The 12,981-nt window shown below is 40.2% G+C and overlaps 1 protein-coding gene across 3 annotated transcripts in view; it reads left to right on the forward strand.

The window, feature by feature from the left end:
* The window catches only part of FBXO36 (F-box protein 36), a 110,970-nt gene extending 98,223 nt beyond the window's left edge, over positions 1-12,747 (forward strand). For all 3 annotated transcript variants that reach the window (XM_072618113.1, XM_072618112.1, XM_072618111.1), the window contains one exon: positions 11,394-12,747. In XM_072618113.1, the coding sequence (XP_072474214.1) occupies positions 11,394-11,588 (195 nt within the window). In that variant the 3' untranslated portion in view covers positions 11,589-12,747. The remainder of the gene's footprint in view (positions 1-11,393) is intronic.
* The last annotated feature ends 234 nt before the right edge of the window (positions 12,748-12,981 follow it).

Here is a 12,981-nt window from a genome sequence, read left to right on the forward strand (position 1 = left end):
TAAATGCTTACTACATTCAGGAAGACTCATGTTAGTGAGTTCGAATCTGGCTTCAGACACTTACTGGCTTTGTGACCCTGGGCAAGTCATTTAGCCCTGTTTGCCTTAGTTTCCTCATCTATAAAATGAGCCAGAGTAGGAAATGGCAAACCACTCCAGTATCTTTGCCCAGAACACCCTAAATGGAGTCATGAAGAGTCAGACACAACTGAAAATGACCAAATGACAACAACAACATATTCAAAGCACCGTGCTAGGCACTGAGGGGGAGGCAAGGACAAGTATAAGACCCTTACCCATAAGGGAGAGAAGATGCAGTACACAGATTTATTCATAAACTCAACGAGTATTTACTGAATGCCTACTGTGTATAAAGATATTGTGTTGGTCTCTGTCAGAGATGCAGAAAAGAATTAGATAGGAGTCCCTGCCCTTATGAAGCTTGTAGTCCAGAATCAGAACTGACTTGTTGACAAATAATATCTAAGTTCATATGATTTAGAGTTGGAAGACTGATGCCCACATTCAGATTGGAGGTTATCTAGTCCAATTTTCTCATTTTATAAATGAGAAAATGAGACTTGGAGACATGCAAGCCTTGTCTTGGTCGTACAAACATGATTCAAGCCTAGATCTACTGATACCATTTCCTGTGTTTTTTCTCCCCTAGTTGGTGTTCTTTAAAATTTGCTCATCAGCTACTTTGTCTCAGAGCTGTGTACCCTCCTGCATCTTTTGCTGGAATGGTCCACCCTGCTTGATCTAGCCTGGGGTCCCCTTGGTTCCTGACCTGGCTCTTTCCTCCAGGGATCAAGCACACCTGGATCTTGGAGGTTCAGTGTGCCATCACCTCCAGATGGAGTGTCAGGGACCCAAGAAACCGCCCCACCCCCTGGCCCTGCATGCCCTGCTCCAAGCCCTGAGAGGACATTCTGGTTGGACTAAGTGACCTGTTGCCACTCCCCAGAACTTCCAGGGAGGATTTTTCTGATTACCCTGGGGCTTTCTCAGAGGACTCCTCTGGTCACAGTTCTTTGTAGACTTTATGTGTCTTGACTGTGGTTACCCTGGGAGGTTATCCAATGATAGTACTAACTTTGCTCATGGGAGGTGGGGGGGCTTTCCTATTATTATCCATGGGGTCCTGGCTTACTTTTGGTGCAGTTTTCAGGTAGGAAAAAACCACTGACTAAAATTTCTCATTGACTTTCTTGTCATTACTCAGTTTGATGCAAACTTCAGGGTTTTTCTAAAGTGGGTCTATGGAAGCCAGGTGGTCTGTCTCTTGTTCAGGTAACCACCTGTAACGGCAATGCAATATTCACAGGGCCTATGGTGGCCATGACTATGCCGGCACAATTCTGAATCGCAAAATACAACAGATTCTCCACATGGAAGATAGAACCAAAACATTTATTCAAACACTAGGAAACCAAATCCATCATAGTAACCAAGCAGTCTGCACACCTTATCAGGTCTTCCCATAAACAGAGGCATCTTCCTGCTGCACCCATTCAGCAAACTTCTCCCACCACAGGCTCATGTGACTCAAGCTTCCATGTGATTTAAGCAGGTCACATGGACCTATTAATGGATGGGAAAGATCTTCAAATTAAGCAAAAAATTACATTAGCAATACACCATCTTGTCTGGAAGTCAGGAAATGGCATTTGATCTGGGTCTTGAAGGATGATTTCAATAATACAGCTAATAAAGGGAGGGCTTTGCAGGTATAGGGAACTGTATAGGCAAAGGCTCAGAAATGGGAAATGGCTGAGTCCCCTTAAAGGGCCTTGAATTCAAGAAAAGAAGGTTTGTATTTCATTTAATGGGCAATGTCAAGTGAAAATTTTTTTTAACAAGGACATGTACGAGGAAGCTTAATCTAGTGGTATTGAGTAAGATGGATTTGGAAGAGTGGTGGAAAGAGAGAGATTAGCTGTGTAATCAGTCAGGACACTTGTATTAGTCTAGGGGAAATGTAATGAATGCTTTGAGTGAAAGTTCTGGAGATGGGAACAGGAAGCAGAGACTGGAGGTTGTATCACAGTTCTAGAATAGTACCACTAGCTACCATTTCTATAGCACTTAAAGGTTCATGGCACACTTTCCATACATTATATCATTTGATCCTTACAACAACCTACATGGTGTTATTATTATCACCATTTTAAAAATGCTGGAACAGAAGCTGTAGAATATTGGATATGGAAGGCGAAGAAGGGAGAGCCAAAGATGATCCTGTGGGTTTGAAGTTAGAGAATCTTTAATGCCCATTAAAGAGAGAGATGGTATTGTATTCTAGTGATAATGAGACTCTACTGAAGACATTTAAGCAGGCAAATGACATGGTCTGACCTATGCATTCAGAAAATTATTATGACACTTGGTGAGATGGATGTTTATGAGGGGGGAGACATTAACATTATGTCCCCTTCCCCCTTATGAAAAGAAAGAAGACAAAATGAAGAAAAGAAAGGAATCAATCAACAAGTGTTTGTTAAACACTCCCTATTTATCAAGTTTTCCACAAAAGTTTGCTCTGTTGCCTTATAATGTAGAGGTGACCTTGGGGTCTCAAAGACAGGTGCCACAAGACTATAGACTCTGGTAGTTTCATCCATGCTGAAAAGGCTTTGCATAAGGACAAGCCTGATTTCTGAGGACCAACCAGCTAAGGATGAAGAGGCTCATGGCCAGCAGCTTGGTCACTTGGTGATGGTTTTCTTGGCCCCAGCATTTATGAAAGAAAGAAAAATACAAACTGGCCACGAGTCTTCCGAGGGCATCCCCCCCTTTGCAGTGATCGTGGATCCTCTTGGAGAAAAAGGACGAGCAAGAATAACAACAGCCACAGTGGTGAGATGGTAGGAAAGGGGAGAGCAGGTGCCAAGAATCAGGCAGTTTTCAGACCATCTATAAACTTTTATTTGACCATTTCTAAATTTGAGATTCTTGTCCAATGACTAACCAGTGGAAATGTTGCCAGAGAAGCTGAATCATATTCATCTCGACATTCTTGCTTTAAGTGAAACCAGAAGAAAGAAGTTGCAACTGACTAGCTTACTCCAAGATTCTTATTGGAGAAGCAGAAAAAGGAATTGGTGGAGTGAGTGCCACCACACTCCCGAAGGCAACAAGAAACATGATTGTGTGTGCTATTTGATTATTATGATTTATAATACTAGTGATGAGGAGTATTTACAAGAAGACCACTTTGAACATGATGAAAAGGAAGAAAAATTATATGAAGAACTGAAGATCTTCTAAATTAAATCAATACACACTAAGATACTTGGTGATCTCATTAAAAAAAGCAAGAAATGGTGAGGATAAAGAGAAATATGTGGGAAAGCATGATTCAGGATAAAGGAATGAGTGAGGCCAAAGAGTCATAGATTACCAGAAACTTCACATCTTCCTTTAGGAAAATAATTGGTAGTCATTGGACTTGGTGAACATCAAATAATATCATTAAATAACTAAAATGTGTTGTATTTTAATAGTCAGGAAAAGATGTTATCTGGTTAGGAGATTCTGAGACCTCAATCATGGTTCTTGACTGGGAAATGCTCATTTTCATTAGTTGTCTCTCCCCCTTTTAAATTGTGAATTTCTAGTAATTGGCTCTCTGTGTACAGTGAGACCGTTGACTTGTCAGAGCTATGATCAGAACTAGAAAGGAAGCAAGAAAAATTAATAATGAGAAAAATACAGACTACTATTGAAACCACTCCATCCAGAACACATAATTGACCTTCAAAAATCAGAAATGAACAACAAAAATTACATTTGATATTAATTATGATAATTTTATACAGAAGTCAAACCAATGTAAATTAATTTCCATAACAAAGAGACCAAAAGAGCCCAGCAGTATCTTAGTAAACTTTTCTGGCAGTTGCCAGACAGAGAGGAGGCTACCAAAGGCAAGACCAGATATATAGTGACTTCTGTAAAATCTCATAAAGTAGGACAGTGGACAATTACTACCTCAGAACTGTCATCTATAAAACAGAGAGAATCACTGGAAGGTAAAACCAATTTAGAGCAAGCTTGGCAAAACATCCAACTAAACAGAAGTCTCCCAGGGGTATTTAAGGATAAAATGGAAGAACTAAAAAAAGAAAGAGATTTGCAAAATTTATTATAAACTGTCTCTCCATCATAGTCAATGGAGTCCATACTTGGACCCTAACCACCGTTTCCATTTGCTAATTGGAAAAATAGAAATGGTGCTAAAGAACAAAGATTAGAAAAGCAGCTGAATTAGAGTGTAGACAGAGGAGGACTGTCCACACAGTTGTGAGGGCATTGAAAGATCAGTAGGAGAGAAAGATAACCAAAGATGTAGAGAAAATCTTGGACCTTAATGTTCAAAAAGGATAACTGAGAGCATCAGCAACTACCAACCACCATATGTCTACTCTTTCATCAACACAAGATCTTTATGAAAGTTATCTATACACATGAATTGAGAGCGTCCTCAATGGGGCATTCATAGGGAACAATCAGTGATATTTGACAGTGGGCAACATCTTTAACATTTCACAACTAAAGGTTGTTCTGAATGAAAGAGACTTGAAGACACCACTGTACTTACTGTTGGTGATTATGCAAAAAAAATTTGTTTTGGTAGACCAAAATGCTACTTTGCATCATCTTTTCCATAAGGTGTCTCCCATTCATACATCAAAATCATTCAAGACTCCTTGAAAGTCAAGAAAGTAGAAATGATCCTGTTTAACAGCTCTCTGATCATAGGGAGACATGCTCACCAAAAGTGATGGGGAAGATTCAGCACAGAGTCTAAGGTGAAGAAGCATTTCTTGTGGCCAGTGGGGTCGTGCATCTACTCTGTGATGTTGTTTTGATCACATCAAACTCTGGAGCAATGAAGAGCCTCTTGGAAGAAATCTATAATCATTCAGAGGGGTTTTTTCTGATCATCCACAGAAGAACTAAGTGGAGGAAGAATGCCCACTTTTCAGATTATAACATGCATTGGTATGCATGCCCTGTGGAACTTATCCTTTGGCATGTATATCTGAGCAAACAGTAGAAATGAATGGACCATGAGTGAAGGGACCCAGAGTTGAAAAAGGAGAGGAGAGTGATGTGGATTTTCTTAAAGAAATTGCAAAACTTTAATGACTCTAAGATTATGAAAGCCAAAGCCCATCTTTTTAATACTAACTTTCTACTAGTATTGCTAGGAAGATGATTCTGAATATAATAGTCTCTGAAATTAAAAGTGACTCATCTGTAAAGTGAGCTGGAGCAGGAAATGGCAAACCACTCCAGTATCTTGACCAAAAAAGAACCCAAACCCAAATGAGATCGTGAAGAGTTGGGCACAACTAAACAACAACAAATCACAATAGAGAGGAACCTAGTGAACATGTAGCCAATGAGGTATTATATGACAGGAAGAGAAGGGTTGGTTACTTGCCAGGCATGAGAGCGACAGCCAAGATGTTTCTATGGTCTCCTTACAACGTTAGGAGAAAGTGAAGAAGGCCTCCTGCTCCTTGGGTGGGCCCCCAAGAGTGACCAACAGGAAGGAGGTCATGGACCAGAGTTCCACAGGATGAGCGTTGTGCTGTGGTCTGCATTGTTGGATAAAACTTCCTGGTTGATGGGATCACAGACCCATTTGAGAATTTTACCAGGTATTGTACTTAGTCAAAGTCAAAAATAAAACAATCTCTGCCCACAAGGGATTTCCACTCAAAAAATTTTTTAAACAAAATTCTTGATGTCTAATACCTTGTGACTATGCAATAAAAAATAGGAAAGCTAAACAATAAAAAGTGGCCTGAAGAATGGAATGTACTTCCTAAAAAAGTATGACTAATGATGAGTGTGTAGCGGCTTTATATGTATGTATTTTATTTAAATCCTCATTGATTGTCACACTAAGGCATGAGTCACGAGTACAGTGAGGAGCATTGTTCTTTTTCGGAAAGTCATTTATCGAAGGGAGAGTCGGGGAGTTAGAACACATTCTCCAATTACTGTTTTGTCCATTCATCTACATCACTTCTTGACAAGATGCTATAACTGCTGTGTTTGCAGCTTGGATAACATTGCAGTTCTCATTTTGTTCCCAGTTCCAATAATTCTGCCTTTTTTATATGATAGAGACTTGCATGGAGTGGCGTTTGGAATTTCAGAGCCATAGGTTTTCTAGACTTTGATGTCTTGGGCCTTGACTCAGTTTACCAGTGCTTAGCACAGTACCTGGCACATAGTAGACACTTAAGACTAGCACAACTCTAGTATGCTGAGCATTCTTACACTACCTACTTCAAATGGCAAAGCAAAGTTTAGTAGCATTTAAGGAAATGTTGGAAGCATGCATCTTTCTTAGTTTATTGACACAAATTTGATCTTTCTTTACCTTATCCGAGGTTGAAAGTGATAGTCTTCTAAGCTAAAATAATTCTAATTTTTATCCTTCTCTGATGGAAAGGATAGAGAGTTTGTAGAAAGATCCTGGCTTGACTTGACTTCTCTTTCCTTTGTATTAATCTGAGAGATGAGTGAAGCCTGAGGGAGCTAAAAAGAATGGAAGAAGCTAAACAGGCAATACCTTCCAGGGATCGGTTTGAAATTTGAATTGATGTCTCCTTAAGACATCAATTGTAGAAATAGCTACTGCTCAAGGAAAACCTAGATACCTCAAGAGGGGAGAATGAATGGAATACCAGTGAATATACTCTGGCTGAAAGTAAATTTCCCCAGGGTCAGCTAAATAGTATTATGGAACCAGGAATGGAATTTATATTGAAACTTACCAGTGACATCACCATAACCACATCCAGATTTTCAGATGCAAACTCCCATACCTCAAGATCCAAGAGAGCTGTGTGACTTTGGGCATGTGTCTTTGACCTCCCCAGTCCACAGTTTTCTTACCTGTAAAATGAGGATTTGGGACTAGAGGTAGGTCCCTTCTGTAAAAGACATTTATCCAACCTCTTCTCTCCCAAAGCAGTAGACAACAACCCTCTATGTGGATTGGCACTGCTATCCCTGAGACAACCACATCCAAAACAGTACCTGGTACAATATACTTTGTGCGTTATGGAATCACAGAAGGCATTAGGATCATAGATTTAGAACTGGTACCACCAAGGAAGGCTCCTGCCATCCTACAGATGAGCAAAGTGAGCCTCGGGGGTGACTTGCCTAAGGTCATACTGGTTAGCTGAAGACAGGATTTGACCTTAGCTTCTCTGACTCCAGTAATAGTGAGCTTTTGATTATATTGCCCTACCTTGTTTTGGAGGTACAAGGGCCCTCAGGGGTCAACTTGTCTAGCCCATATCAACCCATTCTCTCTACAGTGTTCCCCAAAAGTTGTCATGCAGCCTCTGGTGATGGCCAACAAGAGGGGAACTGGTAAGTGCCAGAGGCAGCATATTTCATATTTTAGATAGAGCTAATCGTTAGGAATTTTTTTCTTTACACTGAGTCTCTGTCTCCGTCTCTCTCTTCCTCCTTCTTTCTCTCTCTCTTTCTTTCTCTGCAACCCCCTTATTTCTCCTAGATCTTCCCTTTGGGGCAAAATAGGGCAAATGGAATCCCTCTCCCCTTTAAAGTACTGAAGATAGCTCTTACACATCCTTATCTCTTCCTTCTTCAGGTGAAACATACCCAGTTTCCTTCAACATGGCACATATTCTGTAGTCTTGACCATCCTTCTTAGCTTATCTATGGAATTCCTAAATATGATGCCCAAAACTGAAAACACTAGTACAGATGTGGCCTGATTGGGGCATAGGAGGACAGAACTATGAGCTTTCTGTCCCAGACTCTATGCCTCTCTTAATATGCCTCCACAACCTTAGCCTTGCTTTTTATTTATTTTTGCCTGTTACGTTGTTGGTCATGGAGTCTTTAGGACCTGAGTTCTAATTCTGCCTCAGACATTTTCTAGCTGTGTGACTCTGGCCGCATCACTCTAACCTCTCTTAGCCTCAGTTTTCTTTTCTGTAAAATAGGAATAATAAGAGTTTTTGTAGAATCAGATGATAATATATATTTGCTAATCATTAAATGAATATCACTATGATTCTTTTGTCACCCTGTTGATTCATAATGAGCCTGTATTTACCCAAGATTCCCATAATTTTTTTTACATAGGAATTGTTGTAAAGCAATACTCTGTTCCTTAGACTGAAGTATGTTTTTTGAACTCAAGTGTGGAACTCTCTACATTTTTAAAAATTAAATTTCATTTTTTATTTTATTAGACATGTCATCCTTACCTGTCAGGTTCTTTTTAGATCTTGCTTCTCCTCAGATTCGGTGTTAGCTATCTGTTTTCGCTTTGTGTCATCTACAGATTTTATAAGCATAAAAAATTGAGCTGGTTATAGCTTTTTCCAAAGCATAGATAAAGAACGCTGAATAGCTCTAGGGCTAAGGACCAGTCCCTGGAGCATTCTTCCAGAGACCTCTCCCTAGTCTGATACTGACCCATTCATTAGTGACTATTGTTTAGGTCTAGTTATTCAGTAATATCTGAATTCACCTAATTGTGCTATTATCTAATCTATCTGTCTCCATCCTATGCACAAGTGTAACATGAGAGATGTTGTCAAGTGCTTTGCTGAAACCCGGATATGCGGTCTTCCAGTCTACCAGTTACTCTAATAAAAAAAGGATATGACGTTGGCCTGGCATATCCTATTCTCAATGGAGCTGGGCTGCTTTTTGATGATAACTGCTTCCCTTTCTCAGTGCTCAGCAACCATTCATTTAAAAATATGTTCTAGGATAGTGTCCAGAATCAAAGTCATGCTCACAAGCTCATTCATAGTTTGCAAATTCTATTCTCTTCCCTGTTTTGGAAATTGGGACAAGTTTTGTCTTCCTCCAGTCCTTAATTCACTCATCCAAAATCTTTCAGTAACACCAAGAGTGTCTCAGCAATCACATCCTATGATGTAGTTTGTCTAGGCCTGGTGTAACTCGAATTCATTCGGGGCAGTGACATTCTGTCCATTTCCTTACTTGCCTTGAGAATCTACTCCCTGATAAAAACATTTTTGCCTTCTCCTCCCTAGTCCCAAGATCATTTTCCTTGGAACAGGACACATAAACATAGCCTAGTCTTTTCACTGTTATTCACCATCATCACTCACTGAACATTAATTGCTCTTATATCTTCTTTGACTGTCTTCTTGTTCCCAACATAGGCCAACTCCTCTCCCGTCCCCACTCTCACCTCCCAAAGACATCCTCAAACCCAATGGTTTTTGTTATCTGTAGCACCGATCTTCAGCCTTTGTGTGTTTGGGGTTTTAGATGTTATAGGACCATGCTGGTATTTTGTATATCTCCTTACTTGCTTGCCCATATTTTCATCTTATGTGCCTATCTTTTAAAAAAATTGAGTCAGTTAATTGGCAGAGGACAAAAAGTGAGAATAGTCAGACATAGAGGACCTGTAGGAAGACAAGGTCGTGAGGATATCGTTGGTGGAACTGTGAGGTGATCCAAAAATTCTAGACACCAGTTTGCAATTATGCAAGAAAAATCCTTCACTGTCCGTATCCTACTGCAATCCACTGTTGGGGACATGCCCTCAACAAGTCAGAGACAGAAACAGATCTAATATGGACCAAGATATTTGTAACAGTGGGTATATATTTGTGGTAGTAGTAGTAGTAGTAGTAGTAGTAGTAGTAGTAGTAGTAGTAGTAGTAGTAGTAGTAGTAGTAGTAGTAGTAGTAGTAGTAGTAGCAGTAGTAGTAGTAACAGCAGCTAGGTGGTGCAGTGTTTAGAGCACCAGTGCAGGAGTCAGGAGGACCTGAGTTCAAATCTCACCTCAGACACTTGACACTCACTAGCCGTGTGACCTTGGGCAAGTCACTTAATCTCAGTTGCCTCATCCTGGGTCATCTCCAGTCATCCTGATGAATATCTGGTCACTGATTCATATGGCTCTGAAGGAGATGTGAGGCTGGTGACCTGCACAGCCCTCCCTCATTCAAATCAAAGTCAAGTCCAAGTCATGTCATTATTTCTCTGATGGCATGGTCTTCTTCAGCAATGAAGGATGAACACACAAGTAGTAGTAGTAATGGTAGTAGTAGCGGTAGTAGTAGTAGTAGCAGTAGAAGCAGCAGCAAAGAAATGGGGGAAAAATAGGTGTCCATTGATTGGGGAATGGGAAGAAAAACTACAGTACAGCTATGGATATAATGGAATTTCATTATGCAACAAGAAACAAGAGATATAGTACACATAATGACCACAGCAAGGGAAATGAAAATATCTCTAAAAGGAAGTTGAACTCTGGGTAATTAAAAATTCAGCGAAGTTCCCAGAAAACAGATAATGAAACTGACCACTTTACCATGCCTGCTTGTATAGAGTCCATTTGAACTCAATGAGTAGGTATGATGAGCCCCATTTAACAGGTGAGGAAAACGAGGTTCTGAATACTCATTTATACAGCTACTAAGGAGCAGAAATAGGATTTGAACCCAGGTCTCTTGGCTCCCCTCCTCCAAGTTCAGTATTTCTTCTACTGTGCCCCTCTACTTGTCAGGTAGAGGCTCTAAAATAAATCCAATAATCTCAACTAACTTTTTCGTTCCCTTTCTGGTGAGATGCTTTTGAGAAGTTCTTTACCAGCAGGTCAGTCAGTAAGCATTTATCTAGTACCTCCTGTATTTCAGGCATTGTGCTCAGTGCTGGGAATACAAAAAGATAGTCTATGCTCTTGAAACTCCTTTTTGAGGGGGAGTCAAAATGCTAACAATTCTGTCCAAACCGGCTGAGGTAATCAGTAGAGGCAGGCACTGTGTGTACTTTGCTGCATACAGGTGTGGTGTTGTGTTCTCACAGTCTGTTCCTATGGACAGCAGTAGAAGGGGTGTGTATGACTGACAGCAAATGGAGGTGTGTTGGGCAAGACTGGTGACCTCTAAATCCTTATAAATCTTTTGTTGTCCATATTTATCACGTCTCAACTTTTAGTTATTCCAGTCTGGACTTCTTTAGGGTGTGACCTCGGTCCCATAATTTGACTGAGCCCGTTTCCTCATCTCTAAAATGCTAATAATAATACTGTTATATTCACTTCATAAATTTTTTTGAGTTCAAATGAGATCTGTGTTGTAACTCTTAAAGTGATATAATAAATGTCAACAGTTGTTTTTATTGGGTTTCTCCTTCTGTGTCTTACACGTTTATACACAGTGCAGACCCTTGCATGTGGCTGGCATTCATTCATTCTGCACCTTCTGGGGGCAAGATGCTCAATGAATATGGATTAATGAATCAGAATATATGCCAGGGATGGAGACTAGGGTTGTGAGTCCCCTTGAGATCAGTCTGGGACATAATCTGTTCTCTCCATTTCCCACTGATAGCTTTGCACCTCTGACAAACTGTGGGAGCAGATTGTGGTCTTAACATGCGACACCATCACTCGAGACATGAAAGCCCTGGCGAAGGACATTGGCTGGAGACAACTGTTCTTTACCAACAAACTCCAACTTCAGCGGCAGATTCGGAAGAGGAGACAAAAAAATGATGATAAGAAGGAGGTGCCAGTGGAGACCTAGGCATCCCTGGGGTCCTGAACCCCTTCCCCTTCCCACCCACCTACCTCCCCTCTGACAGAAGTTTCACAATTTGACTGGGGTTTTCATCATTGTTTCGTTCTTTGGGACATTCTTGATTTGACAACAATGTACTGGGAATTTTTTTTTCTTTGCTGATCAGAGAAGTTTTAAAAAAGTGTTGAGTCTCCAAACAGAAACCTAATCAAAATCTGTTAGATGCTACCTAGCAATACCATGGAGTCAGCCAAACTGTGGATTAAATCATGACCTCTAGCTACACAGCAAAACATCAGGCATCCGGTCTCTTTCACCACATGGCAGAAAGTCTCCAAGATGCATCTTTCCCTTATCTTCCCATTCCATTCACATAACATGGTTCTAGTAAGCATAAATGAGTCATTCATTTGATAAGCCTTTTAAAAATAATTCATAAGATGACTTTTGGCAGCATGGGAAGGGTCATTGGCCATTCTGACTTTTTTTTCTTGCTCCTGAAGCCAGTTCTTGTGGAGAGTACTAAATATTCTCAGACAGAACACGGTATATGGAAACTAACTCTGCTTTCCTCCCCCAACTTGATCCCCTACCCCCATCTGTGCTTGGCACACTGAGAGTTCCACACTTAGGACTCTGATCCAGAGTTAGATAAATGAGCTCATGTGACTGTATGCCAAAAGCAGTCACTGAGTTGTCCCCAAGCTGATAAGTAACTACTTCCCTATGTCACTTTGGATGATGTAAAGCCGCCCTGATAGTCACTTTTGAGTGTCTCTGTGTGTGTGTGGATGAGTGTGTAAGGGAAGGAAAGAGGAATAAGCCCGAAAGATAACAAGCCAGTTTTTGGCTGGAGATATGGCAAAGGGTGACCTGCCTTTAGACCCAAACAATAACATCAACGTTCTGTGTAAACATTTAAATGATTCAGAATGCTAACACACAATGGTAGATACAGACTGAACCAACTCTTCATCTGAAAAGTTAACAGCAAAAGGTTTCGTTTGTAATGTTTCCACTTCTAAACAACAATCGCCAGGTTTTGTCATGCATAATAATGATGCACCCAGATACCTAGAAAATGTGAAAATATGTAAAATCACTCTGAAAAGACAAAAATGAAGAAATCTGTCTGGTTTTTAAATACATTCAATTTTCTTCCTTACTCATTATTTGTGGTGCTTTATTTATCTATTAATTTTTAGCAATATTTAACTTTCTTCACAGAGCATGCATCTGAAGACGCTGTACTTCCAGTGATGTGCAATCCCCCCTCTTAATGGCATAAAACTAAGCTTTACAAATTATATAGATATTTGTGTGTAAATCTAAGGGTCAGAAATCTTATAGCTGCTGCTTTCAAGAATTATTATTACATAGGACTGAAAGGGAGAAAAGT

Source organism: Notamacropus eugenii, chromosome 6, assembly GCF_028372415.1.
Source record: "Notamacropus eugenii isolate mMacEug1 chromosome 6, mMacEug1.pri_v2, whole genome shotgun sequence".
Lineage (NCBI taxonomy): Eukaryota > Metazoa > Chordata > Mammalia > Diprotodontia > Macropodidae > Notamacropus > Notamacropus eugenii.